The sequence below is a fragment of the Colletotrichum paranaense genome, assembly GCF_030867605.1.
Source record: "Colletotrichum paranaense strain IMI 384185 chromosome Unknown Scaffold_2.1, whole genome shotgun sequence".
NCBI lineage: Eukaryota > Fungi > Ascomycota > Sordariomycetes > Glomerellales > Glomerellaceae > Colletotrichum > Colletotrichum paranaense.
This window is the reverse complement of record NW_026848960.1, coordinates 3772178-3800034: the sequence shown is the minus strand read 5'-3', so window position 1 is coordinate 3800034 and position 27857 is coordinate 3772178. Positions and strand designations below refer to the sequence as shown.

At 55.5% G+C, this 27857-nt stretch overlaps 12 protein-coding genes across 12 annotated transcripts; 9 read left to right on the top strand and 3 right to left on the bottom strand.

Annotated features, from left to right (window-relative positions):
• Positions 1-544: 544 nt before the first annotated feature.
• On the top strand, positions 545-3053 carry CPAR01_03187 (uncharacterized protein; the record flags this gene model as incomplete). Its single annotated transcript, XM_060487474.1, has 4 exons — positions 545-704; positions 760-1969; positions 2028-2429; positions 2492-3053. The coding sequence occupies 4 exons, from the start codon at positions 545-547 to the stop codon at positions 3051-3053; spliced, it is 2334 nt and encodes a 777-aa protein (XP_060354802.1).
• A 1841-nt stretch (positions 3054-4894) lies between these two features.
• On the top strand, positions 4895-6082 carry CPAR01_03186 (uncharacterized protein; the record flags this gene model as incomplete). The annotated part of the gene is made up of 1 exon (XM_060487473.1): positions 4895-6082. The coding sequence occupies one exon, from the start codon at positions 4895-4897 to the stop codon at positions 6080-6082; it is 1188 nt and encodes a 395-aa protein (XP_060354801.1).
• A 564-nt stretch (positions 6083-6646) lies between these two features.
• Positions 6647-7530, top strand: CPAR01_03185 (protein tyrosine phosphatase-like protein; the record flags this gene model as incomplete). Its single annotated transcript, XM_060487472.1, has 3 exons — positions 6647-6881; positions 7002-7352; positions 7436-7530. 3 exons carry the CDS (start codon positions 6647-6649, stop codon positions 7528-7530), a joined length of 681 nt encoding a protein of 226 aa, XP_060354800.1.
• Positions 7531-7717: 187 nt separating this feature from the next.
• CPAR01_03184 (uncharacterized protein) lies at positions 7718-9005 on the bottom strand (the record flags this gene model as incomplete). The annotated part of the gene is made up of 2 exons (XM_060487471.1): positions 7718-8792; positions 8848-9005. Coding segments are annotated over 2 exons (1233 nt in total), but the record flags the coding sequence as incomplete, so codon positions are not given.
• A 737-nt stretch (positions 9006-9742) lies between these two features.
• Positions 9743-12178, top strand: CPAR01_03183 (HET domain-containing protein; the record flags this gene model as incomplete). Its single annotated transcript, XM_060487470.1, has 1 exon — positions 9743-12178. One exon carries the CDS (start codon positions 9743-9745, stop codon positions 12176-12178), a length of 2436 nt encoding a protein of 811 aa, XP_060354798.1.
• A 434-nt stretch (positions 12179-12612) lies between these two features.
• Positions 12613-13756, bottom strand: CPAR01_03182 (2OG-Fe(II)oxygenase; the record flags this gene model as incomplete). The annotated part of the gene is made up of 3 exons (XM_060487469.1): positions 12613-12745; positions 12803-13647; positions 13715-13756. 3 exons carry the CDS (start codon positions 13754-13756, stop codon positions 12613-12615), a joined length of 1020 nt encoding a protein of 339 aa, XP_060354797.1.
• A 1131-nt stretch (positions 13757-14887) lies between these two features.
• On the top strand, positions 14888-16024 carry CPAR01_03181 (amidohydrolase; the record flags this gene model as incomplete). Its single annotated transcript, XM_060487468.1, has 1 exon — positions 14888-16024. The coding sequence occupies one exon, from the start codon at positions 14888-14890 to the stop codon at positions 16022-16024; it is 1137 nt and encodes a 378-aa protein (XP_060354796.1).
• A 356-nt stretch (positions 16025-16380) lies between these two features.
• On the top strand, positions 16381-18814 carry CPAR01_03180 (tRNA pseudouridine synthase D; the record flags this gene model as incomplete). Its single annotated transcript, XM_060487467.1, has 2 exons — positions 16381-16490; positions 16543-18814. The coding sequence occupies 2 exons, from the start codon at positions 16381-16383 to the stop codon at positions 18812-18814; spliced, it is 2382 nt and encodes a 793-aa protein (XP_060354795.1).
• Positions 18815-19515: 701 nt separating this feature from the next.
• CPAR01_03179 (uncharacterized protein) lies at positions 19516-21259 on the bottom strand (the record flags this gene model as incomplete). The annotated part of the gene is made up of 4 exons (XM_060487466.1): positions 19516-19651; positions 19706-20367; positions 20420-21139; positions 21209-21259. 4 exons carry the CDS (start codon positions 21257-21259, stop codon positions 19516-19518), a joined length of 1569 nt encoding a protein of 522 aa, XP_060354794.1.
• Positions 21260-23218: 1959 nt separating this feature from the next.
• Positions 23219-23386, top strand: CPAR01_03178 (uncharacterized protein; the record flags this gene model as incomplete). The annotated part of the gene is made up of 1 exon (XM_060487465.1): positions 23219-23386. The coding sequence occupies one exon, from the start codon at positions 23219-23221 to the stop codon at positions 23384-23386; it is 168 nt and encodes a 55-aa protein (XP_060354793.1).
• A 1295-nt stretch (positions 23387-24681) lies between these two features.
• On the top strand, positions 24682-25236 carry CPAR01_03177 (uncharacterized protein; the record flags this gene model as incomplete). The annotated part of the gene is made up of 1 exon (XM_060487464.1): positions 24682-25236. The coding sequence occupies one exon, from the start codon at positions 24682-24684 to the stop codon at positions 25234-25236; it is 555 nt and encodes a 184-aa protein (XP_060354792.1).
• Positions 25237-26090: 854 nt separating this feature from the next.
• Positions 26091-27728, top strand: CPAR01_03176 (DEAD/DEAH box helicase; the record flags this gene model as incomplete). Its single annotated transcript, XM_060487463.1, has 1 exon — positions 26091-27728. The coding sequence occupies one exon, from the start codon at positions 26091-26093 to the stop codon at positions 27726-27728; it is 1638 nt and encodes a 545-aa protein (XP_060354791.1).
• Between the last annotated feature and the right edge of the window lie 129 nt (positions 27729-27857).

Here is a 27857-nt window from a genome sequence, read left to right as displayed (position 1 = left end):
AAAAGAGAGAAAAGAGCGAGAGAAAGGTCTCTGCAGCTTGGCCAACCTCTGTCTCGGCTCCTTTCGAATACCTGCATACCATCCATCTCACCGCATTGGTTGTCAGCCAGCCTTCCACACCCTCATCGCACTATTCCAGACGACATCCACAATCCTCACTGGGCGCCGCATCGAAGTCTTGTTGGAACCGAGAGCCAATGTCGACGTCTTCTGCAAGCCATCGTATTCACGTGCTGCCTTGCTCTCCCCATTGGGACGATTGTTTGTTCTCCTCTGCCTGCCGCTCACCAGCTTCTCGATCGGTTATTATGCTGTCTTTGCCTCTCGTCTGTATGCCCAATACCCCTCACTTTTCTTTCGTCGCGAGCGGTCAGTCTCGTTATACGACCCTGGACGAAACAGCCTTCCCATGACCTCTCTCTACCTACAGCCCTTATACAACATCTACGACGACATCTCCTCGCAAAGTCACAGCCCCAAGCCTACCTAGGTAGCTCCTCGTGGCACCAGTCCGGCCGCACTAGCTGCGAGGCCGTTGGCTGTCATGTCTGACCAGGTCAAGCCCCAGCCGTTGCGGCCTCTACTCCCGGCACCAAAATCCTCGCAGCCTGCTCCTCCTCCTCCTCTTCCTCCAGCACGCTTCCTTCCAGCTCAATCATCAGTCAAGAAGCGTCTACCGAGTACCAAGGTTGCTTGTAACGCTTGTCGGTCCAAGAAAAAAGCAGTAAGCACGGATCTCTTATCTTGGTACTATGGCAGGTCCTCTTGACTCGTTTCAAGCGCTGACATCCTCACTCAAGTGTGACGGTAAACGCCCTTCGTGCAAGGCGTGTACAGAGCTGAAGACACAATGTGTCTATATCAGTGCTAATGAGACGGAGACAGCCGCTATGGCTTTAAAGAGGGAAAATCAAATGCTTCGAGAAATGTTGAGCCAGCTCACGGCTATGCCGGATGATGTTGCCCACCAGACATTGAAGAAGCTCAAGTTCGCCGTCGACCCTTACGCTGCTCTTCGCGCCATAAGACCGTCGGGGCCAAGAGATGCCCGGGAGATCCTACCTCATATCTCGTCCAATGTCGAGTTTGAACTCACGCGACGCCATCCCATCTTGTATCCCCAAACTCGGAGATTAGGTCGTCTCGAGATGCCCGAGGATGTCGACTCTAGGCCTTCCAAACTCGCTCGGGTTGAGGACGCATCCGAAGAGGGTTCAATTCTCGAGGACCGTCGAGCACCAGAATACGCTACTGTGGCTGAAGTCCTGGAAGATGATCCCTCTACAGCCTCTCCTAGGCCTTCTCGAGCATTTAACTCGGCCTTCTTTGTTCCACTAATGGGCCCTATTCCTCCGCCGACACCGCGCATTCGCAACGAGCCTCGCCTGAAAGATTTGAACATCGCCTTCTGGACCGTAGTGCCCATCAGTAATCAGGACGCAGCAGAAGTCATCTCCCTATATCTTGAAACAGATCATCCGATATTGGGCTTGTTCGATGCTGATCTGTTCCTGGACGACTTGGTCTCCGGTGAAGTTCGGTACTGCTCTTCACTGCTCGTCAATGCTCTGCTTGCTTTCGCTTGTGTCAGTTATCCCCTATCCCCCCCTACCCCCCTTCTCTTGATTAATGTCATTGATTGTCTTTACCAGCAAGCGTATGCGGCAAAGCAACCTGAAGCGTCTCGATGGAGTCAAGAGCTGGAAGACGAGTCAAATAAGCTCTGGCATGCGCAAAACGATGATACCCTGCCTACCATTGCAGCTTTGACCTTCTTGATTCAGTCCAGCGGCTGCAATGGCAATGGTGAACTCAATGTCAAGTTCGTCAAAGATACAGTAGCCATGGCGAAACGTCTGAGACTCTTTGGGTGTCCCGATGCATATACCTTTGTAGACCTAAATCGTCTCTCGGAACCACAGGCGAGGGCATCAGCTCAAGTTGCCTGGGGAGTTTTCAACACTCTGAGGTAAGGCCATTTCAAAGAGTCCCCAAGTCCAAGTAAGCATAGCTGACGAAGAGCGCAGTATGATAGCCCAGTTCTGTTTACCAGCGACTACTGAGTACCCCCCGACTCTTCCCATTCCAGGCAGAGCTAGGCTAGGGAACTCAACACCCGGGTCTGAGCACGAGCGTAACAGCAGCGCGAATAGTACAGCGCCCTCGTCAGACTCGGATGCTCGCTCCCAGTCTCGAAATCGCACCAAGAGACGGCGATCTCCTGCCATATCAGACACTTTCGCCGCCTTTTGCGAATTATGGGTCATTTCCTCTCAAATCACTTGGGTTTATCAGCACGATACTAGTCCAGGCCATTCATCCCAGGCTTTTGCACTGGAGAAGTACAGCAAACTACTGTCTTGGGCAGACAATTTGTCTGAAAGTATGGAGCGTGACGAGCACAGCCCATCTCATGTGCTTACCTGCCAGTAAGTTAACCTTTTCCTTTTGTCCCGTCAGTGCACGGCGTGCGAATTAACAACCTTCACAGCATGTGGTTCCACGGAACTGTGCTCTACCTCTTCAGGCCGTTCATCCCAAGCGACAAACAGCATGGCTTCAAATGCTGGTCACCGTCAGCCGACCAGATACCTGCCTTTTTTGCGGCCTCCGTCGAGCAGCTCAAAGACCTCGTCGAAGTTTACGCGTTGTACCCGGAATCGACGTACAGCATCTTCGGGCACACTGCTCTCATCCATGTAGCCAACGCCGTAGCTAGCGACATAACGAATCCAGAGTGGCGACCCTACTTTCTCAGCTGCATCCGCGCCTATCAAGCCCTATACAGTTCCTTTACCGTTGCCGAAGTGATTGCCGGGGGTCTCCTTTCCATGGTCGTCAGGAAAGGGGGCATGGACATGACGGAAGCTCTAGGGCTGCTGGAAGACCTCAGAGCTCGCAAGGGACCCAGGGCGGGCGGCCGGGCGACTGGCATGTTTGTGACTGATCTCGATCTTGCCGTGACGGACCGCGAGGCGGCGAGGGTTGATCGCTTGATTGAGAACTTTGAAGAGATGACCATCTTGGATGAGTTTACTCAAGGTGTCATCTGAGGTGTGGGATGAGGGCTTTCCTTACTACCATTTCCCTTGCCTCTTGATGTGCATGCTATGGGAGGTCTCTTGAGGAAGGACCGGTTCTGTTTGATGATTTGAATTTTCATGACGCACATGCTGTAATGACGAGCCATCGAGACTCTATATCTTCCCCACGATGTGGGTGTAATTAGTATGCAATACACAGGCGGCCACAACTGGCAAATGGCAGGTCTTGTTTCAGTGTCACTTTTGCTCGACATTATCACCTGCTATGAATACACTGGCTCATTTTGAACATGTTAGCCTAGGGAACTTGAGTAGACTAACCGTGTCTTGTGATGAGGATTTGAGATCTGAGAGGATATAGAGTCACCGAGTCTAGTGTTTAGCGGCCACATGCCTCAGTTCTAGGCACGGCATCTACCGCGATGAGAATCCAGAATGAGCTTGAGGGTTCAGTTCAGCCCTGTACCTCGCAGCCCGCGGGTTGATGTGACCAGGGTAACGAGGAACAACATTTGATAGGGCTATAAGGTAGGTAGTGTGTGGGACGCCTTCACATGTTCCCGGTTATGTAATGCACGTCCAAGGTAGGTACCTAGTCTGCCTTACAGGGAAGCAAGATCCTCGAGGTTGTATTCGCACTGACCTCACGGGGTAAAACGCAGAGCGCTACTCCGTAGTTCCTTTCATTTCATGTTTCCATCCTCCCTCCAGATACAACATCGGCCCTATGTTAGCTACGAAGAAACATCGTATTCCACGAAACCATCCGACCACCACTCGGCGCGCCAACGCAATATCCCAGGGCAATGAGCGGGCAACCCACCTAACCACGGTCCACAGCAGGCCTCCTTTGGTTTGGTTTGGGGTTTTCTTTATGGCCACAAATAGCACACACACAAGCTCGAGCCATGACCATGATAGGCCGCCGCCGTCGCGGTGCCATCGCCGTCTACCCGCTTGCCTAGAAGTCTAGGTAGAGCGGTCACAGCCATCGCCTTAACCAACGACGCTAACGACAACAGAAACCAAGAGCGAATGGATGGCCGCCGCATCCGGACAGGTTGGGGTGTCATTACCCAACCCAAAATCACCCGTTTTGGGTCAAGTTGCTTCTCAGATCATCACCGTCACCTAGCCTTCCCGCGCAGTCCCTGACGAAGGGATCGTCTCTCCAGCTTTATTGTCCTGTCCATGGGGGGAGGCCGCCCCCGATGATACCTAGGTGCCTACAGACTAAGTACGGAGTCTCTGTGCTACCTCAAACCTGCGCCGCCGTCGCAATCCCTGCAGATGATGGACTCGAACTTTCCCAGGACGTTTTTTCCCAAATCTCTGGCGGTCTTGGCTAATGGTGCGCAGTGGCGCCGCTAGCATCGTCAGGAGAACCCGTCGCCGTTTCCGTGAATGATCGGTCGCTTTGCTCTTTACCTTTGACAATTTGAATTAGGTTCTGATCCACGTTCCCTAACTACCTATCTCTCACTCCACCTTTTAGGATCCTCGATCCGGGGGCTGCCATCTCTCGGGTGAGGCGAGGGCCTGGCCATCTAGTGGCTGGATGAGCATCCGGAAGGGAAAAAGAAGCACTTGCGCACGCACGATCCCGTCTCACATTCCGGTGCACCGTGGCAGGGGACAACCTCCAAAGCGACGTCGCCTTTGACTACGGCCCACGGGGTCAAGACAACCACTCGGACGATTTTGTCGATCACTCTTTAATAAACTCATCCCATATCCCGCCTGCTTCTGCATCTGCTTCCCCAGACTCTCGATTGCAGCACTTCTGACAGAGCCGCAAGCCCAACCGCCAAGCCACACACGGACAAGCAACAAGCAGCAGCAGCGGAATCATGTCTTTCAGACGGGCACCTCTCGTGAGCCTTGCTCTCACGCTGTTGCCGTTGGTTGTGGCTGATGACCACCCCTACGTCGCCGATTCAGTATGCGACTGCTACTTGACCAACACATCAGAGAGCTACTTCAGCAACCACCTGTTCTTCGACTTCCGCAACCTCGGCCAATACGCAGGGGTCCCAGATGCCCTCACGGACTGGGATGCGAGCGCCAACGCAAACACAACATCTGACTACTTCAACACAGACGCATGGAACGCGATATGGGGTATCCAGAACTGGAACAACACGGATCGCAAGGGCAAAGACGGCAACGACGCCACGGTGAACATGGTCAACTCGCCCAACAACATTTACATTGAGAAGAACAACGACAAGGACGCCACCTCGGACACCTTTATGAGCATGCGCACCGTCCGCTTCGAAGACTTCCAGTCCTCGGCCGAGATGGAGTCCGTCTCCATGGGCTACCACTTCGTCTCGGTCCGCATGCTCGCCCGCACCCTCGGCGACCCGGGCGCCTGCACCGCACTCTTCACCTACCGCGAGGCCGACAAGTACGCCAACGTGCAGGAGGCCGACATTGAGGTGCTCACCAAGGACCCGGACGACCGCATCCAGTACACCAACCAGCCGTCGTTCGACTCGAGCGGCAACACGATCGACAAGTCAACGCAGAACGGCACCATGCCCAAGGGCACTTCGTGGCGCGACTGGGCCGTCCACCGCCTGGACTGGGACGCAAAGGACAGCACCTGGCTCGTCGACGGGTCCGAGGTGTCGAGCATCTCCTTTCAGGTGCCCCGCGACCCCAGCCGCGTCATGCTCAACTCGTGGAGCGATGGCGGGTCGTGGTCTGGCGTAATGGAAGTCGGGCACTCGGCCGTCATGCAGATCCAGTGGATCGAGATGGTCTTCAACTCGACGGAATCGTCTTCGAAGCGTGACGTCCTCGATAACAGCTTTCACCAAGCCGGTCTCGGTCCCAGAGGTCAGCTGGACCGCCGCCGCGGCGAGGGCAAGTGCCAGATCGTGTGCAGCATCGATTCGTCCAACACGATTGGCGCAGCGGTGATGCTGCACAACGGTACGGCGCCCGGGCAGCTTCTGGGACAGTCGAGTGCCATGGCTTTCTGGGTGCCCGTGGCCTTGATGTCGGCCATGTTTTACCAGCTGTGGGCGTGATTGGGATTCACCGTCGAGACGAGACGGGTGGCGTTTGCATCTGATTTATGCCAGCATAGCAACGGGGTTCAAACATGGGATTTGTCTATTCAGTATCGTACAATGATATACATTTTCAAGCTTACTCGGTTTATGATCACTGCAATATCTGTGCCATATGAAGTTGTATTTGGGTACCAAAGTCAGCTACGAGCTTTGGGTTCGAGGGGTCGGATCAAGCATTCAGAGCTCGACCCCTGTAAACGAGCACCAACGCGCGCCGCGGCGTGCCTTGTACAGTGGGACACCCCCAGGATCCATGCGCCATGCCATGCCACCCATGGGCAGCCAGAGGATGCCACATGCCTCGGTCCCAATTGGATGTGGGACAATTGGGATGGACCCTTGGCTTGCAGCTCAACCTCCCTCAACAATCTTTCCCAGAAGCTTTGCATCTGCAAAAACACCCATCTTGTCATCATCACCACCACCGGGTACCTGACACAACGATCGAAGCTCTCCGCGCATCGCACTCCCCGAAATCTCCAAACGAAGCTCGAACCACCACCCCAATCGCAAAGAACAATGGCAGACACGGCAACAGCAGCTGCCAAGCCGCAGAGGCGGCAATCCTCCCCCCTCAAGAACGGCTACCTCATCGCCTACAACTTCGTCTCCGCCGTCGCCTGGGCCACCGTCCTCGGCCGCACCGTCGCGCTCTTTGCGCTCCGCGGGCCGCATTTCGTTCATCTCGGCGTCGGCGACTGGACGCGGTGGACGCAGACTATGGCTGCCATGGAGGTTCTGCACGCATTGCTCGGTTCGTTTGGATCCCCCTTACACTCCCTTTTATCCGTTCTCCTCCCCTCAACCCCGAGGTGGCAGAGTCGAAGAAGTAATGAACCCAAGGGAACGAAAGCTAATCACAAGTTCCACACAGGCGTCGTCCGCGCCCCCGTCTTCACGACCGTGATGCAAGTCCTATCCCGCTTCGTCCTCGTCTGGGGCGTCGTCTACCCCTTCCCCTACCTCGCCCGCAGCCCCTGGTACTCGTCCATGCTGCTCGCCTGGAGCGTCACCGAGGTGATCCGCTACTCGTATTTCGCGCTCACCCTCAGCGGGTTCCAGCCCAAGTTCTTGACGTGGCTGCGCTATAACACGTTCTTCGTGCTGTACCCTATTGGTATCACGAGCGAGTGCGTGCTGATTTACTACGCTGCGACGCCGGCTAGGCAGTTTGGGGAGATGGTGCCGTGGGTTTCGTATGCTATTCTTGCTGTTTATGTTCCTGGTATGTTTCCCCGTTTCTGGTCTTCGCACCCCCCATTTGATGTCTGTGATCGTGAGGAAGAAGTGCTGACAAATGGGAAATAGGATCGTACATTCTGTACACGTATATGATGAAGCAGAGAAGCAAGGTTATGCGCAACTTGAAGGCCGAGGAGGCCGGCCGCTCCAAGACGCAGTAATTCTTCAACTGAAAGAAGGGGGAAGATGAGAATCCAAAATTTAGGTGGGGTATAAGGACTATATAATGGTCGGGGGTATGGTTATAGACAAAAATGAGAAAAAGAGGATGGGCATCTACAAGAATGCGGCCTTGCTCCAGCAGCCGTAATGATAAAGAAACAAAAGCAAACATCACAGTCTACGGTCTCAAGCGGTAGCGCTCTCGCCCGCTTCCTTGATGGCGAGCTTGTCTTCCTCGCTGGACTCGTACCATTCGTTTCGCGTCCACTGGGCGATGAGAGTTGCTGCGTCTTCCTTGAGTCTGTCGTACCCCGGGTTCATCTTTGGTTCAAACATGTCTAGCCTTCCAGTCAGCAAAAACCAAAACTTACGTCCATAACGTTGAGCAATTTGGGTAACTGCGAAAAGGGGGGTAGACTCACTCATATGCGCCTGCGTCTCCTCCGTAGCGACATCATTCACAGCCTGCTTCCATGTCCCACCATTATCCCGCTTCGGCAGGTTACAAAACGTCCGGTCCCGACCCAGCACCGTGCCGACAACGCTGACCTCCTTGGAGCCGGCGGCTTTACCGAGGCGGGTGTACAAATTCGCGAAGCCGACGTCGAGCTCGCGGTTGAGCTTGACCATGTACTGCACCCTCTTCTGCAGTTCCGCGCCCTTTGCGAGACACCCGACGAACTCGAGGTGCGACGTCGCCCACGTCAGGCCCTGGGTGATGTGTTCGCGGTTGTAATACGCCGCTCCCGCGCTCGCTGCCACGGCGGCGGCGGAGCCTGCTACCATTGCGATCTTGCCCCAGCCCCATCCACCGCCTTGCTGTGACGAGTTTGCCGGAGGAGCAGGCAGTGCAGCGACGGGGGCCTTGTTTCGTGAAGATGAAGAAGTAGCCTGTTTCGCGCCCCAGAGCGCCGTCCCCAGTCCGCTGAGCTGCGTCATGGCGGCGTTGGCGGTGTTGTAGTGGCCCTCTGCGCCGTGGGCGACAACGCCGGGGGAGATTCCCAGGTATGGCGTGTCGAAGGCGATGACGCCCTGGATGTAGGGGAACATGAGGCTGTTGAAGGTGGCGGTGGACGAGTCTGCCGCCTTTTCGACGCCGTCTTCCGAGTAGATTGGCTTTTCCGAGGTGAGGCCTATGACGGTCTCGGCGGCGACGATGCCGCCCATGGAGTGGCCTGCTAGGACGACGCGGACGGAGGGGTCTACTGTTGGCGAGGGGGTGTTGTTTGCGACTTCTAGGTCGATTACTTTCTCTAGGAGCCTGGTGGGGCGTCAGCGGATGAGCTGTCTCGGCCGTGGTGGAAATGGAGGATTACCAGTCGCGGAAGCGGCTCACGCAGTCTCCTAGGTCGCCGCGCGTCTCATATTTGGGATAGACGAGGACGTTTACGTTGATCTTTGGGAGGAGGGCGGCGAGGTCTGCGCGGAGCTGTGCTGTGAAGCCTTCCTTGTCGCCAAAGGTGTCGTCACCTCCCTGTGCGGAACGTTAGGAATCGGCAGTCATTGAATGAGCATGGAATCACGTGCCTTGAATCCATGGATGAAAACTATGAGTAACGTCTTCTTCATCTTGTCTTTCCGTTGTAAGTTATATGGATGAGAATGAGGCGTTGTGAAGAGCTATGCGATGTCGTTGATGAGCTTGGAGCTTGACGTCTGTATACAGTGTTAGTACAGTGCGCGTGTGCATGGTACCTGGAGTACACAGAATGCCCCGCCTTGCCACCCCACCATGTGACAACATCCCTCCGTCTATCCTTCCCTCAGAAACCTAGTACCTCCCTCGAGGGAAAAGCAACTTCCTCTATCTTACACGGAATGACTAAACTTTTCACACGACTACCAAAGCCCATGACGACTCTACAAATGAACATCAATCAAGTCGTTTGAGCCAGAAATCTAACTTGGCCAGCCTTCTTACCTATCATTCTACTGACTTGAACCCGACGACTGCCGCGTTGGAAGTGCTCATTGGTCCACAAATATGCAGGCAACCAACAAGGCTTGCTCGCTGCAGCCCCTGAGGCTGGGCTAGCTGCATGATCTCACGCGGGGTTGGTCCAACCTGGGATCATCGGCGGCTAGATGAACAGGCTCGTGTCGTGGCCAGTCTCTGCCAACACGCAACTCTCTGTGAGTACGCATTCCTCCATCAACTCGTACATCAACTTTTAAATCAACATTAGTATCATCACATATATCTGTGACGACATGCGACTCCTGAACGTCGGAACGAGAAAGCTGCAAGAGTTCTTCGTCAAGGTGCCACGTTATGTGATCCTATCACACACCTGGGGTGACGACGAGGTTACCTTCCAAGACCTCGACCGTCCTGACCACACCAGGAAACGAGGCTACGTCAAGATCGACGGTCTCTGCTGCCTGGCGGCTCGAATGGGCTTTCAATGGGTGTGGGTTGATACTTGCTGCATCGACAAGACGAGCAGTGCAGAACTCTCCGAGGCTATCAACTCCATGTATCGGTGGTACGAAGACTCTCAGATCTGCTATGTCTACCTCGAAGATGTCGAGACAGGCGATGATCCGAGCAGCTTCGACAGCCAATTTAGTAACAGTCGGTGGTTCACTAGAGGTTGGACGTTGCAGGAGCTTCTCGCACCCCGAATAGTCGTGTTCTTCGATGCTGCTTGGAAGGAACTTGGCACTCGTTCTTCACTGGCGCCCAAAGTTGAGCCCATCACCAGTATACCAGCCAAATTCCTCGAAAAGAATAATGTCTCCTCCGCCATTCGCTCCGCAAAGATCGCCATGCGGATGTCATGGGCTGCTCGGCGACAGACGACGAGGGTAGAGGATAGAGCATACTCTCTTCTTGGGATATTTGATATAAACATGCCACTACTCTATGGCGAGGGGGAAAGGGCTTTTGAGAGGCTACAAATCGAGATTATGAAGCAGTCTTCCGATGATTCGATACTCGCATGGATGGAGAAGAGCTTGAAGGGAAGGGCTTTCGAGACAATCAAGATAACAAACATGATCATAGAGGTTGTAGAGCAGCCAATCAACGGTTTAACACTCGAATTGACAAGGAAGGTCAAGGAGAAAGGAGCTTTGAAGAGGCAGCAGATCAAGATGATGAAACAGCCTTGCGACAACTCCATGTCATCATGGACATGGAAGGGCGAGGGCAAGCCAAGGCCGGTAAATCCCCTCGACGACGATCATAGCATGTGCTGTGACCGAGGTGCGCTTCAAGGGGTGTTGGCCCGGTGCCCTGATGACTTTGTCTGGTGGATCTCAACCCAGGCTATGGATTTCTATGAAAGAAGCAATTCAAGCACTGAGATGACGACCCGCGGTCTGCGTGTTACTCTCCCTATTCTCAAAGGCCAGGGGAAAATATCCTACGGTGTGCTCAACTGCATGGTGGACAACAATGTCGACCAGATTCTTGCGGTCAGACTACATCATACCACTGTCGCCGACGAGTATCAGCGGAAACTGGATGGTCTCGTCACTCTATCCTGGCAAGATGTGACGAAATGTCAACAAAGGACTGTTTACTTCTTAAATTCTAAGCAGCATCATTTGCCTAACAGAAAATCTCCTTGGGGCAATACGTCGCCAAACACAACAATCCGGATACAAGGCTCGGACGATGGGGCCGAACGCTTGGTTGGGGTGGCGCCAGAGCATTCTTATCGGAAGGAATGGAGTTGTGTTCAATATTCTCGCAATGAGATGTGGCCACAAATTCTCCTTCTCTACAAGAAAATCCCTACTATTGATAAAAAAGATAGCGGCAGTGATGGGTATGGGTTCATTGTTGTCGTGGAAGAAAGGAGTGCGCTTTGTGCCTTCTTCTCTCTCGACCCAAAACCTCCGCCTTTCGTCTGCTACACCGTTCCCATGCCAAAGGGAGATAAATTGGAGCAACTCATATCAGACAATCAGCAGGAACTGCTGTTCTGGCGGATATCCTTTGCAAAACATCGTCACTTGTCAAAACTCAAGAACACACTCTTTCTGAAAGCTGGCGTCCCTCAGGTTAAAATTGAACGAGAAAATTTCCTCGATCAGGAGTCTTTCTCTATCAAAATCTCTTACACCAAGTCGTTAGTCCAGTATGCCACGTCCATCGCCAGGAGTATTACGAATCTGCGCCCATCTATGGAATCTCAATGGGCTCATGTCTTGCACCGCCGCGCCTTGCTTCTCATGGGCGAAACCTTCGTCCTTCTGATTCCTTACGTTGCCTGGTATCTAAATAGCAAAAGACGCACGGCCAGATGGAAGGAACTTGTCATGAGTGAAGGCCTAGTGCTCATGAATCACCTCCTTCACCGTATAGCCAGCTCTGCACTTCTGTCCTTCTGGATGACGCGACGGCCGGACTTGACTGACTTTTATGGTCAAATAGTCGACCTTCACTTTGCCGTTTTGGTTCCCTCCTCGATGTACACGCTATTTCCTCATTCCCGCAAGGAGACTAAAGTTAACCCGCTCGTCTCGGTGTTGTGCTCAATGGCGGCTATTCTACTTGCGAGGCGTGGACAAAAGGTCTCTGAGAATTTGGGACTAGAATCTACGACAGACTATGCGACAGACTATGTGACAGACGATGCGACAGACGATACGAGAGACGATATGACAGACGACACAATAGACAGTGAGGAACTCTGATTATGGAGAGAGCGTCATGTCGTACTTACGGACTGCATCTCTTGTCACGCCATGTTGTTTCTTTAGTTTATGTAAAATGGATTTGTTGCGATACTGTGCAGTTTAATGGCGTTCTTCATCATTCTATTCTAGAAGTCACAAACCTTCCGTTCCCATTTTGCCCAATTAGTGCCATTTTTGTACACAGTCTGATCAAAACCAATCCGGAAAATGATTGGAGCCCTTGAAGACAGTATGTTCATGCTGAGTATGTTCCAGGTCATGCACCAAGCAGGCCTCTGAACTTCGGTTCGAAGAGACCAAGACTCCCCTTTCCAAAATGAAATCGTAGGAAGCCCCTGACGGGATGTGATGCTTCAAAAGCCGAGTAATCGAGGTCAATTCGCTTCTAAACATTCACTACAAATTTTGATGGCCGTTTTCAATTAATGGCACTAGTACGTGGCCGTCAGCCTCTGCACGAGATACTGCCCGCTGTTGATGCCATCGTATTTCTTTTCCTCCTCCGTGGCATACGTCCCCGGGATAGCCTCGATGTGACTCTTGAAGTTGGGGTTACAAAAGTACCTATATATCACGATTAGCACGTCAGGGCTTCGGCAACAGACAAAACCGGCCACTTACGCAATGCTGTAACGGGGAGGATACTCCTCCCCGTCCTCCGGCTTCCGCGGCGGCTCCACGACGCGGTGAATCGTGCTCTTGATGGTATCATTACTCCACCGCGCAAGCAAATCCCCAGCATTCACAACAACCGTCCCAGGAATAGGCGTAGCATCCACGAATCGCCCATTCGGGCTCCGCACCTGCAGACCTCCACGATCATCCTGGAAAAGCAGCGTGATCGACCCGTAATCGCTGTGCTCTCCAGCGCGCACCTGACCCGGGTTCACCTTGAAGACGTTGGGGTCGACGGAAGGGTAATGCAGCAGACGCAGGGTATTGTCCCCGACGTCGGTATACCCGTCAAAGAACCGCTCGTCCTCCAACCCCATACCCACCGCGATGGCGCGCATCACCTCGACGTGCAGCGCCTTGCACTGCCCAAAGAACTCGAGCATCTGAGTCTTGAAACCCGCAACGCGCTCGCCGTCCCGCTCGACGGGCCACTGGTTCGGGTGGTCCGGCTCGCCGTCGCGGCCAATCTCAAACGACTCCTTGAGGTCCGGGTTTCCGGCGCGCACCTTTTCGATTTCCTCGTTGGTGGTGAGGTTGCTGACCTTCTCGCGGCCGGGGGCGGAGTAGCCGCGGTTGGCCTGCGGGGTGGTCCAGCCGAGGCCCTGCTTGACGGCGTCGGACTGGGAGAAGAAGTCTGCTGATTTGGCGAAGGTGGCGGCGCGGAGGTCCTGGCTGATGGGGACGTTTTGGAGGTAGATGAAGCCTGCGTTTTGGAAACCGTCGAGGACCTGCTTTGCTGTTTCCTTGCGCTTGGCGGCGTCGCCGTTGAGGAAGGCTGAGAAGTCGATGAGCTTGATGTTTGGTGTCAGTCGGTGATGCTTGAAGCGATCATGATGGTATGTCACTGATGTCACTCACGGGGATGAAGAGACCCTCCTTGTCTACTGCTGTAGCTGCCATGATGATCTGGGTGTTGCTTTTCACTGTGTTCAGAAGGGATGGATGAGAGTTTCAGAGGTGAATGTGGTCAGTTGAGACTTAGGAGCATCACATGTATCAGGGTGAGGTGTAATCTCGAGCAAGAAGTTACGATAAGGTTCGTTACTAAATCCGTGCGGTACAGGTTCCGAGCGACTTATATCTATCCGTTGATACGGTAGGTGTGTCTAAGTACCTTGTCGCGGGCGACTGGCGGCGGCCCAGCCAACCAGAGGCCGAGCATTAACATCGTAAGTTAACAGCCAACCACCGGCGCCGTCTAATCAGTTCCGGACGGGGCCAGGCGTTGCCCCTTGTTGATCCCCGGCCAGGACGGGGCATTACGGGGAGAAATTCAAGAGAGAACCCCTTAACAAGACCGGCTGGGTCCGCGGGTGCACGAGTGGGAAGTTCATCGGAGAGCTCCTACACGTTATACTTATGTGTAAGCAGTACCTCAGTGTCTCACACTGGAGAGGAGGGGGGAGAAGGAAAGTCTGACGATAAGAGGCCGATGGTGCGTTAAACGCCGGCACGCGGAAGGACGATTGGAGATAACGGCGGGGTAATGTAGAAAGATAATCGACAAGGGAAGGATTACCTTAGTACCTTACTTACCTTTGGAGACGCCCGCGTGTGGGGTTTTGTGAGGTATGCGGTGCATTGAGGCGCTTGCATATGAGGGGAACATGGATTGGAGGGGGAACCAGGCGCTGCGGGTCATGGCGACCTCATCACCTTCCTGGAAAGACGTAGTTTGTCGGGTAACTGGTACTTGTCTTTTTAAAAGGAAGACGAGGGGCAACACCGCTTTGCTTGCTCCTGGGAAAGCTTCCAACTTAGAAACAGACCATAACAATAGGATTGGCTTCTTTTCTTATCCCTGGATCGCAGAAGAGATAAGCCGAGATCTCCCACCATCTCAGTTACGAGTAAGCCTCTTCATCTTGTAAGTCGACCCAGCATCATGCTTTGAAACCTCATAGCTGAACCACTGGTTAACGACAAGTAGATCAACCAACAAGACCGACTGTACTTTGGGTCATCTCGATACCAGCTCCAAGTGAAGACGCAAGGCAGTAAAGGGACGTCGTCTGCTCGTCCGATTTCACAATGGCCTCATCAACAGCCATGACGGTGGTGGACGTCCACACCCACATGTACCCCCCGTCCTACGTCAAGATCCTCGAATCTAGAACCACCATTCCCGTCGTGCGCAGCTTCCCGCAAACACCAGACCCGCGCCTCATCCTCCTGGCCTCGGAGGAACAAGCCCTCGATGAGGCTACCAAGGATCCTTCAGCGAAGCCTCCCGGCCGGCCGCTGACCTCTCACTACGCCTCGCTCGATCAAAAGGTTCACTTCATGGACACGCACAAGATTGACATCTCGGTCATCTCCTTGGCGAACCCGTGGCTCGACTTCATCGATGCCTCCGAGTCTGGCGCCATGGCCAAGGGCGTCAACGAGGAGTTCGACGGCATGTGCGCCGCGCACCCAGGCCGCCTCTTCTTCTTTGCTGCGCTGCCCCTGACGGCATCACTCGAGACAATCCTGGAAGCCATCAACCACGTCAAGGCGCTCAAGTACTGCCGCGGCATCATCCTCGGGACTTCGGGGCTCGGCAAGGGCCTCGACGACCCGGACCTGCTGCCTATCTTCAAGGCCATCGCCGCCGCCCGCCTGACCATCTTCCTGCACCCGCACTACGGGTTGCCCAACGACGTCTGGGGCCCCAGGGCGAGCAACGAGTACGGCCATGTTCTGCCCCTGGCTCTGGGTTTCCCGATGGAGACCACCATCGCCGTGGCGCGCATGTACCTGGCTGGCGTCTTCGACGACGTGCCCGAGCTGCGTATGCTTCTGGCGCACAGCGGAGGCACGCTGCCTTTCTTGGCGGGGCGAATTGAGAGCTGCATCATGCACGACGGGCAGCTTGTGCGCGAAGGCAAAGTCGGCAAGGGTCGCCGGACGATTTGGAGCGTGCTCAAGGAGCAGATATACCTCGACGCCGTCATTTACTCAGAAGTTGGGCTAAAGGCGGCCATCGATGCCAGTGGAGCGGATAGACTCATGTTTGGCACTGATCACCCCTTCTTCCCGCCATTGACCTCTGATGAGCAGGGCGAGTGGGAGAGTGTGAGCATGAATGCCGATGCCGTTGCAGTGGCGGTGGGTGAGGGAAGCGAGCAGGCCAAGGCCATCATGGGCGGCAATGCGGTTGAGATTTTGAGATTGAAGGTGTACTGAGAAAGTAGCTTTGAAATAAAATGAAAAGAAACTAGAAACTCGTGAACGTCAATGGCAGATCTAAGTGCAATGAATGTGAGCGAATCTCATACGAGAATTGGCTTGAATGGATGAGCGAGGCTGACCGCTTTCCTAAATGAGCCAGTTTTGGTAGAGCTCCAGTACACCGCCTGCCAAATTTCATCCCATCTACCACTTTCTGCTGGCATTTACTGAAAATATGGCAATTGGCCCCGCGGTAGAGCTTCATCCCGCATCTCATCCTCTCATACTCAGATTCATCAATTCATCTAAGTTTCATCTCTTCTTACTCGAGACAACAGTTCGAACCTCGTTACACGCCAATTCGGATCAGAATGGCGGCTGAAGTCCGCCGCTCCAACGGCACGCGCCTTGATGCGTCCCTCGGCATCACTGAGCGCATCGCCCCGAGCATGGTCGCTTGGACTGGAGATATGCGCAAGAGGTAATTCATTCTATATATTTCATAGTGTTTCTTGACTAACACAGCCGCTCAGGTACACCGACTTTCAAGTCTACGAGATCAACAAAGATGGTTCCGTCCTTCACCTCACAGAAACTCGCCTTCCCCCGCCGCCGAAGGAGACCACGCCGCCTCCACCAGCACCTCCTGCACCTGCTGTTCCCGTAGTAGAAGAGAAGAAGGGAGAAGAAGAGCCGAAGCCAGAAGAGCCATTGAAAGATGGAGAAGCCGCCGAGAAGCCCGCCGCCGCCATCCCCGAAGTCCCCGCTGAGGACATTGCCCTCCTCGCCTCCCTCACAAACGACGACTTCGCCAACCAGCTCGTCACCATCTACAAGACGATATCCGCTGACAAGATGGCCAAAACCGAGCCCGTCACATCCCCCATCATGGACGACAAGGACAAGCGCTCCCAGCTCCACCAAAACGTCCGCCGCATCTTCAGCTCCACCATCGACACCACCACCGATCCCACGGGCGCTATCGTTGCCCGAGTCCCGCCCCCTCGCGGCAAGGGCAAGGGCATGCGTGGCGGCCGCGACAACAACAACAACCGCGAGAACAACAAACAGAAGAAGAAGCAGCCCAAGGCCGTGGCCCCCGGCGAGGGCGAGTACCTCCACTTCACCCTCTACAAGGAGAACCGCGACACCATGGACGCCCTGCACCAAATCTCCAAGGCCCTCCGCATAAAACCCCAGGCCATCGGCACCGCAGGCACAAAAGACCGCCGCGCCGCCACCACGCAGCGCTGCTCCGTCCGCGGCCAGCGCGCCGACGCCCTCCTCCGCGCCCGCCTCTTCGGCGTCACCGTCGGCGACTACCGCTACGCCCACTCGCCCATCCACCTCGGCGCCCACAGGGGCAACGAGTTCGTCATCGCCCTCAAAGACTGCCTCGTCGCCGGCAACCCCGACCTTCCCCCCGCCGACCGCTCCTCCCAGATCCGCGCCTCCGTCGAGGCCGCCATGGCGAGCATGCACAACCCGGGCTGGATAAACTACTTTGGCCACCAACGCTTCGGCACCCACGCCATCGGCACCCACGAGGTAGGCCGTCTCCTCCTGCAGGGCGACTTTGAAGCCGCCGTCAACGCGATCCTCTACTACGACGAGTCCATCGCCCAGCGCGCCCTCGCGGGCGAAGTCCCGGACCAGGGCCACGCCCGCGACGAGCTGAACCGCCACCGCGCCTGCAAGGTCTTCCGCGACGGCGGCTCCGCAGAGGAAGCCCTCTCCCACCTGCCCCGCCGCTTCTCCGCCGAGGCGAGCCTCATCCGCCACCTCGGCCGCTCCACCGCCCCGTCCCGAAGAGACTTCACCGGCGCCCTCACGAGCATCACCCGCGGCCTGCGCAACATGTACCTCCACGCCTACCAGTCCTACGTCTGGAACCACGCAGCAAGTCACCGCTGGCGTCTGTATGGCAAGAACGTAGTCGAAGGCGACCTCGTCCTCGAGTCTTCCTCCGCCGATGCAGATGCAGACGCAGACAACGAAGGAGGAGACGACGACGCAGACTCCTCCTCCGCCCCAGCCCGCGCCCTCACCGCCGAAGAAGCCGCCTCGGGAACCTACACCATCCACGACATCGTCCTCCCCTCCCCGGGCCACGCCGTGGCCTACCCCACCAACGCCATCGGCGAATTCTACACAACCTTCATGCGCGACAACGGCGGCCTCGACCCGCACGACATGCTCCGCCGCCACCGCGAATTCAGCCTGCCGGGAGCGTACCGCAAGGTCGTCGTGCGCTTTCTCTCGGAACCCAGCTTCGAGGTCCGCGCGTACGAGGACGACGAGGAGCAGATGCATCCCACCGACATGGACCGCATCCGCGCAGCAGCTGGGCGTGGTGGGAATGGGAAGAAGCGGGGCCGTCAGGAGGATGAGAACGCTGAGGATCAAGATGCGGCGAAGAAGGTCAAGACCGAGGCGGGTGCGGCAGGAGTGGATGGCGAAGCTACGGCGGATGAGCCGATGCAAGACGCGCCGGCACAGACCTCGGAACCGAAGCAGGAGCAAGAGCCGGAGCAGCAAGCGGAGACCACCACCGCCGATCCGAACGGTACCCCGTCGACCCCTGAAAAGACAAAGACGGCCGTCGTGGTCACCTTCCAGCTCCCCAAGAGCGCCTACGCCACCGTCGCGCTGCGGGAACTGATGGGCGTCGACGAGTCCGAAGTCGCCGCTGCTCCTACGGCTGCCCCCGCTGCCCCTGCTGCTGTCATCACTGATACTACCGCTGCTGCCCCCGAGGCTGCCGAGGTACCAGAGACTTCCAAGACTACGACTGCGGAATCATGAAATACCTTACTTCACAGAAGGGCAAGATTGACACAAAAAAACAAAAGGCATCACCACTTCACGGCTCAAAAAGGTGATCTACTTGGCATGTAAATGGTTGTAGACTAGATACCCCCTCGGAGAGATTCCTTGAATCAAGCATATATATGTACAATGCCACCTACAAGGCCAATCCTACTCTTACCAACCCACTTAGTTTGTTCTCTCGGCCATAAAGAAAAAGGGTAAACCCTAACCAGCACTGGCAGAATTTTTTGTTTGTATTGTTCCAAACCGAATAGACAATCGCTTGGATACACAGTAATGTCTACAGTCTTCGCTGAATATCCGCCGCCACCGCCGCTTGTCCAGGTACACGTCTGCCTCCGCTACATATATCCAGAAAGTAAATCTGACCCCCTGAAGGCGTAACATTGGCAATCCTGTGCCCATAATGCCCGTCGCTTATTAAATCATGAAAAATGGCCTCCTTCTTCCGCTTGCTTCATCGCTGTAGAGTTGTCTCCCTTTGAACTCGGTTCTTTGTTCATGTTTCGCTTGTGGTGTGTTTGATGCTTTCCTCGGTAGCTGGCCCAGGTTGCCGTGGTCATCCTGCCAAGGAGCAACCATGTACTTTTTGCTGCTTTGTGGTTGACGTGTCGCCGTGATTTCGCCGTATGTAACAATGTTACTGTCGTCACGACATTGTGCCTATCAGCCAATCATTGCTTGGTATCCCAGCCCCATACCTGAGCCAGGTACTTGGCCATGTTGACACGCTTCGCGCGCATTTCCACCATCCACGGGTGCTCGAGCATCCGCCATGGGCTCGCTCGCCTTGTGGGTTCCTTCTCCAGGCTGTGATAGGTCAGTACATGATTTCATAATTCATACCAAACTCTCGTCACTCACCAGCACTCGATGAAATACTTGAAGTTGTCAGTCCAGAAAATGTTGGCATCCGGCTCATCCTTGAGCTTTGGTATCGGCTGCCGCACAATGTAGGTGAGAAGGTCGATCAGCCCAGCTCGTGGTTGCATCTCTGTGCCATCGGCCGGGAAGGGGAATCGATGTTGGGCCACTTCCAGCAGAGTTACGCCAGTCGACCACACGTCAGAGGTGATGGTGTAGGATTGGCCGGTGATGCGCTCGGGAGCCATGTAGTAGCTGGTGCCGATGAAGGTATTGGCTTCACCCTTAGTACCAAAGTCTCCTGAGACACCAAAGTCGCATAGCTTGACATCGCCATTCCTGCAGAGCAAAATGTTGGATGGCTTGATGTCTCGGTGGATAATACGCATGCCGTGCAAGTACGTCAGTCCCCGCAGAACGCCCTCGGAAATCTTGCCGAGAACCTTCTCGCCTGTCCGTCCACCGAGTTTCTTAACCTCCTTGTAAATACTGTCCAGGGAACCGCCTTCACAAAACTCCATGGCGATTGAGATCGTTCCCGTAGTTGAGTCCTCAAAGGCGCCATAGTAACGGCAGATATGCTCCGACGCGCACTCTTTGTTGAAACCCAACTCGCGTACAATCTGCTTCTTAACGTCGGGATCGGGATTTGTGGTAATTACCTGGGCATGTTAGTCTTAAATTTTGTCGGTGTGGGAAATGAAGCGTTCGCACCTTGAGGGCGAATGTGGTTTTTCCACCCTTCAATTTGGCTTTTGTGACGGCTCCGCCGGCACCCTCGCCGAGACTGCCGAGCTCCTCGATCCGATTTTCCATACTCGCGACCCTCCACGACTCGGAGTCGAGCTCCTCCACATCCAGCGTCCTGCCCCGCTCTAATGACAGCTTGTCAAAAGCTTCTAGACCCTGCAAACTGCCGTCCCGTTCCATACCGACACCGCCTTCACTCCGCTCAGAGTAGATTGATCCCACTGCGGACGACGGGTCGGGAGTTCCTTGAGGCCGCGCAAAGCCATATTGTGAGGCAAAGGACAGTGCCGAGTACTGAGAGCCAGCTGACGTGGGGTTGCTAGCTCGACCATCCAAAGGGCCGAAGCTTCCAGATCTCGAGTGTGCCGCACTGCTCTCGCTACCGCCGCTGGCAGATTGTCCTACGCCTCCCACGCGAGGTGGTTGCTCGTAAGGTGTCGACTGGCTGCCCATCGGCGTAGCCAGGTGAAGGGTCGGGAGAGGTGGTCGTGAGTTTACGGGTTGAGGTGCTTGTCCGCCGACGGGTTTCGCGTTTGGTGATGGGGGGATGGCGAGACCGAGTCTAGGTGTTCGGGCACCTCCACCTCGGCCGCCGGGAATGGCAGGGCGAAGGAGAGGAACTGGCGAGTTCATCATGGGGACGGAACCGGGCGTGGACAGAGGAGAGGGGACACTGGGCGGTGCCTAAGTGAAACAATCAGTACGATTCGCTACAGAGGCCATCTAAAGAGCTCATCAGGCGAACATGCTTACCTGGTGAGGAGGCTCCATGGTCTGAGGTTGTGCGGGATTCTGATCGGCCATGGCAACGGAGGTAAGTTGGGTAGACCGGAGCGATGCGGTTGAAGCTGGAGAGAGTTGTACCCCAGACGTAGGATGCCACAAAGTCGCAAAAAAAGGGCCGAAGCCAAGCCAAACTACTTGACGAGGTAAGTCGAGGTGTGACGGCTGCAGTACTGGGCACAGGCAGAAAGACAGAAACTAGCGTGGTCGAATAGTTTCGTAGGAGCTGACGTAGCGTAGATCAAGTTGGAAAGCGACGGCCGCCGAGCGTTTGATCCTCTGGTTCGAGGCTGAGTAAATAATAAGACTATCGGGGGCGTTTTGTTGAAGATCAGAAGGCTTGGAAGCGAGAGACTGGAAAGTAAAACGTCGGCGGATAGCTTTCCCCGCAGGATTCAGAAGATGGGTATTGAGGTGGGAGAGAGAGTAGATTTGGGGTGCGCGGGTGACGTCCCGGTACCCAAGGTAAGATGAGCAGAGGCGATATGGATCGAGGTGGTAGTTCCAGGTCTGTATCGGGACCGGGGGACGGAAGAAGGAGGTTTCCTGCTGTTTCTCTTCGGAATGAAGGGACCGGCTTTGAGGTTTGAGCAGACCGGAGAGAGAGAGGGGAGCAATGCAAGAGCAAACGACAACGGCGCAGTGGCGACGGGCGAGCCCTTGGACCTTGGTTCCTTTTGAGAAAGACGACAGGAAAGTGAGTGAATGGAGTGGGATTCAAGTGGGCAAAAAAGGCGGGGAGCGGCGGGACGGGGACGAGCTTGGGCGCTAATTCCAAGGCCAAGTTCCAATGGAAAACGGGGAGGGGGCTCTGGGTAAACTGGGGGCCTTTTCAGGGCCTGATGATTGAATGCACTGGGTGACTGCCCTGAGGTAAGGTAGGTGGAGGTAAAGGCAAGGTATTGAGATGGGAGGAGGTACAAGGCCCACGTAATGGAGCTAATGTATCTTTTTGGGATGGCGCACTCGACGTGTGGTACAAACTGCGGGACAGCTACACAAAGTGGCCGGGCTTGAGCCATCGTTCTCTTGTACCTTTTTGATACTGTAAACCATCTCACCTCCTGGTAGCGAATCTACCCTCCCAAGGTAGGTAGGTAGGTAAGTACAGCTTGCCTTACTAAGGTACCTGTGGTAAGTAAGGTACTGCCCGCCTTACACTCTTCCATCCGTCTTTGCCTCATCTTGCACCTACACGAACGACAGAGCAGCACCGACGACGACAAAAAGTCAATCAGCACATCAATCGAAGCTGCGCCGAAAACCAAAGTGCGCTCGGTCGCTTCTTTTAGACCTTTCCAGCGTCTTGGGGCAGAAAAATGCGCCACATTACGGGAGTCCCTTGCGTCGTCTGAGGTTCTGGCCCTCCCCAGTTGAGTATCTTCTAGCATGAGAATCGGCCCTGGGGTCTGGACTCTGGATTTGTAGACTCTGAATTGGGTTGGAGACGACAATGGTCTCCGTTTGTACGCTTCTACCGATACAACTTCGAGGCTGTCCGATCCACTGCACAAGAGTCAGTCAGTCAGTCAGTCACCATCAACTCGCTTCTGTGCGCCTATGTTTATCCGCACAATCCTCGAATAAGGACTGTTTGGCGGAAGACAAAGCCAATGCCGCTGTTCCGAATCGACCGTTGCAAGGCACCCGTCATCAGGACGCGTGTTTGACCAAGAATCAAGAAATGTATACACCTCGTCACCGCCCAACACAAACAAACCCGACACAGTACACCACCTCCAAACAGTCACGCTCTCCAGCACAAAGCACGGTGTGATGAGTGGGCTTCCAACCGTCACCACAGAGAGCAGCTCTGCCCACTCGGAACGCCCATTTCCTGGCGCTGCGCAATGGACAATGGGCAGACGCCTGACCAGTTACACACACCCGTACGGCGACGAAGTTTGAGAGGGCGTCCAGAGCCATGGGGGGCATGAGCGATGAGACAGGGGTTGCGCTGTCGTCGGTGGTGTGTCGTCCATGTCTTGGGCTGCCATTCGATGCCCTGCCCTGCAATCGCTCCTTGCGGGTTGCTCCCCCCTCTTGGCCCCTCCCCGGCCAAGCACCAAGCATCTCTTCGTGCCATCGTGGGCATGCCGCACGCCGCACGTCGCACCGTCGCACGCACCAAGCTGGGCCCTGCACTGATTTCCGACCGTCTTCTGCATGAGCTCGAGATGCACAATCCGGGAGACGTCCCCGATGCAACCTGACTCTTCTGTCCTTCCAGGGCGATGGACTGTCTGATGGGTGGGACGCAATTGTTTGACGAATTTGAGAAACTGTCGGGCCCTTATCCATTGCTTCACATACTGGCTCTCTCCGCGGGATTGGCCGTTGCTTTTCTCTCTAGGTATCCGACAACCCATCGGTTGACCATGAATTCTAGCTGATCTCGGGCCAATAGCTGGCGGGAATACTGAGCCAACGACACTCATCCCGTCACATTCACATCCTCACACCATCCCCGCGGTGTCCCCTACATGACTGCAGGATCAAAGAACATGTTAATGCGGGCTTTCGGCAACCAATCTCCATCCGTCCAATTCCTACACAAGAGGTCGGTGTGTCGATGAAACTCGCATAAGCCATTTGACAGCGCCGTTTTGGCTGAAATGGGGGGCTTTTCCGGCGGCAGCATCTGAAGGAGAGAAGAAGAAGAAACGGGGGCAGCACACGGAGCTCTTTTCGGCACATGCTGTTGAATGTGGCTCCTGTATACGGCACACGTTGACACGGCACATCTGCCGCGGCTTCCAAATCTTTTGGCATTACGACCCAGCAGCGTCGGCATCGCAGTCCGTTTGAGCAATTCCAGTCAGCTGATTGCAGACCCAGGCGGCGAACTGGTGGTTGCAGACATGCCGTTCTTATTGCTGTGCCTCTTCCACCGGCGATGCGGCACGAATAGGGTGGTTCCCCGATGAGGGGAAAAGCATTTGCAGACAAGCAGCACGCACGACCATTGGGGTCCGAATCACGGGAAGAGTTTTGTTCGGTTATTGCCTCTTTCTCACCATCCTACCTTGTGGCCGGTCCGGCGACGGCGATGAGCCGACAAGCGATTAAGGTGATGACTGTGGTGTTTGACGGGCCACGGATTCGAGACCTCACCGCATTATCCGCGCCGCTGGACCTGGACCCTGATCAGACGAAGGCCCGGTTTTTCAAGGCCCTGCCCCAAAACACCTACGTGGTGTATCGCAGTTGCATCGTCTTGGTCGGGTTGTTTCCGATGCCCACTTTGCCAGCCTGGAACGCGTGCGGCGTGCCTGACTAGTCGCACCTCTCGAGTACCAGACAAGAGAGTGAGGCAAGATGGAAGCAAAACTTGAAGGCAGGCTTACGGCGTAAGTTCTGCTGACGTTGTCCGGCTATGACAATTCGTCTGTCAAATCCGGGCTATTGGGTCCCAGCTGCGAGGTCAAGTCAGAACCAGCGGTATGTCAGACGGGCACGTCCGAGAGGGAGAAATCCAAATCATCCGAGTCCATCTTATTGAGTTGGATTGTCGGTACAGCTGGCCTCTATGCTTCCGACAGTCAGGAAACGACATCCGGCTGCGATTTGGCTTTTCAACCCCTCACTATGTTCTCCGCAGGCGTTCTTCACATCCAGAGCCCGTCAGAATCGGATTAATCATCCGACAGACCATAAAGCAGACACGGAGAACGCAAAGCGGGCGAGTGTCTGCTCGACTTCTGCTCGTCGGTGTCCGAGGCTCCTGCTCATGCACCAGCATCTGCATTCGTTCCAGGAACAGATCCCTGGATCCCGCCAAGGGGCACAAGGCGGAAACTGCGTCTATGCTGGCCCCATCCCTGGGCGGGAAGCAACGTTATGCTGTCATCAGCCTCAGCCCTGAAAGTTTCCGGGCCTCTGTGGCTCTTCTACATCGAGCTTGGTCCTGGCTAGACACTCCAACATCGGCTCGACTCATCTTGGAAAGGCGCTGGATGTATGCTTTCTTTCCCTCTGCCCGACGCACAGATGGTTGAGTCGGAGGGGGAAAGTTGTCGTTGCCTACGGATGAAATATGCAGTCTAGAGATGACAGGTGTGTGAAGTTTGACCGTGTCCAGTCCACGTAGATGCATTCTGATAGGTATTACACACTATCATGAAATTCAGGCTCACACACTCAACCGTCCGCCGCCCCCGTCGATTACCGCTATAATCAACAAATTCATCTGGTATCATCACCACGGCCTATGTCGTAGCGGAGAAAGTTAGCGAACTTGAAGAAATAACTCCGCACACATAGGTCCCGGGTTCGAGTCCCACCTTGTTCTTGTAAAAATCCTTGCATCATTACACCTGAGGCTGGTAAGAGTCTCCTCGGATTTTTCGTAGGCTCCCTATGATAGGGAGCTGAGCTTTTGTTTTGGCCACTGAATGAACGACGGATGGATGATACCTCAACTTTGTCGGCTCAGATACGCATTCTCGCTTGCTGTTCTCTTACTGGCCAATTTGCCCCGTCACTCGCGCCGTTTGAGTCCCCGGTCACTCACTAAGGTCACTCACTAAGGCACTGTAACTGCGTAGCTCCGTTTCTCTAGGCGCGCGTCTACCGTCTCAATGCGGAGCCCTGGTACTGACCGCCTTCCATTCCAATTGGTCTGCCCCACGCCAGAGCCCCCTGGACCATTCACCCCACCAGCCCGCCGCGCCGAAGCTTTGGCACTTTGCAACCAAAAACTTTTTGGACCCTTGCCCGAAAATTCTCAGACGTTGGTGCAGCTGCTGCAGTCGAGCCCATCACCATCACAAACTTTATGCTACAAGTCTCAGGTCCACGATCAAATCGCGTCACAACCGGCATAAAACAGAACAGAGACTGATCGCCCTCAATGCCGTCCTCTGCAACCCCCAGACGACCGGGCCGTGCGGCCGAAGATGAGGTTCCGGTATCCTCTCCCGCCAACTCTTCCGGCTCCGAGTCCGAATCCGACTACCTCGACAGTCCCGCCTCGCGCAAGAGACGGAGGACCGACCCCACTGCCGAGCCCGATCTCGAAGATATCGAGAACGATGATGACGATGAGGAGGAAGAGATCAAGGCTGTCGTGTCTACCATTCAAGCCCCCTCAAGATTCAAGCGCGCCGCCGCCGCCGCTGTCGACCAAGCTCCCCAGACCTCACGCCCAGCAGCGCCGTCGCAAAACACAATCACTGCGCCAACAGACCCCAACACCACCTTCTCCGCCATAAACGTACGGCCATGGCTCGTACAGTCGCTGGCCAACATGGCAATCAAGAGACCGACGGGCATTCAAAAGGGCTGCATACCAGAGATCCTCAAGGGCCGGGACTGCATCGGCGGAAGCAGGACGGGTTCCGGTAAAACGGTCGCCTTCGCCGTGCCCATCCTTCAGAAATGGGCCGAGGATCCCACCGCCATCTTCGGCGTCGTCCTGACCCCCACCCGCGAGCTCGCCCTGCAGATCTTCGAGCAGTTCAAGGCCATCTCCTCCCCGCAGAGCCTCAAAATCGTCCTCGTCACCGGTGGCTCCGACATGCGCTCCCAGGCCATCGCCCTCGCGCAACGTCCCCACGTCGTCATCGCCACGCCGGGCCGTCTGGCCGACCACATCCGCACCTCGGGCGAAGACACCATCTGCGGCCTCCGCCGCGTCAAGTACGTCGTCCTCGACGAGGCCGACCGCCTCCTTGACGGCACCGGCCCAGGCAGCATGATCCCCGACGTAGAAGAGTGCCTCTCCGTCCTCCCGCCCTCCTCGAAGCGCCAAACCTTACTCTTCACCGCCACAATCACCCCGGAAGTCCGCGCCCTCAAAGACATGCCCCTGAAGCCCGGAAAACAACCCGTCTTCGTCTGCGAGGTCGACACCCAGGCCCTCGCCATCCCCGCCACGCTCTCGCAGATGCACCTCCAGGTGCCCGTCACCCACCGCGAGCACTACCTGCACACCTTCCTCCTGACGGACGGCAACGAGGAGAAGTCCGTCATCATCTTCTGCAACCGCACAAAGACGGCGGATTACCTGCACCACCTGCTGCGCATGCTCGACCACCGCGTCACCTCGCTGCACTCGGCCCTCCCGCAGCGGCAGCGCGTCGACAACCTGGGCCGCTTCCGCGCCGCGGCGGCGCGCATCCTCGTCGCGACGGACGTCGCGTCGAGAGGTCTGGATATCCCCGAGGTCGGGCTCGTCGTCAACTACGACATCCCGCGGAACCCGGACGATTATATCCACAGGGTCGGTCGCACGGCGCGTGCGGGGCGGAAGGGCGAGGCGGTGACGTTTGTCGGGCAGAGGGACGTTGAGCTCGTGTTGGCGATTGAGGCGCGTGTGGGTAGGGAGATGGAGGCGTGGAAGGAGGAAGGGGTGAATTTGGAGACGAGGGTCCTCAGGGACGCGCTCAAGATTGTGAGCGAGAAGAAGAGGGAGGCATTATTGGAGCTCGAGGAGGGGAGGGAGGTTGGTGGCAAGAGGAAGAGGACGAAGCAGAAGCTCAATGCGTGAGATTGTGTGGGAGGGGAGAAGGAAAAGTCACTTGCTGTTTGAAATGGGAACTTGCATACTGGCGTACGTTTGATTTGTGTGGGATAGACAAAACAATACCCAATAGACAACAGAGTCTTCAAGAACTTC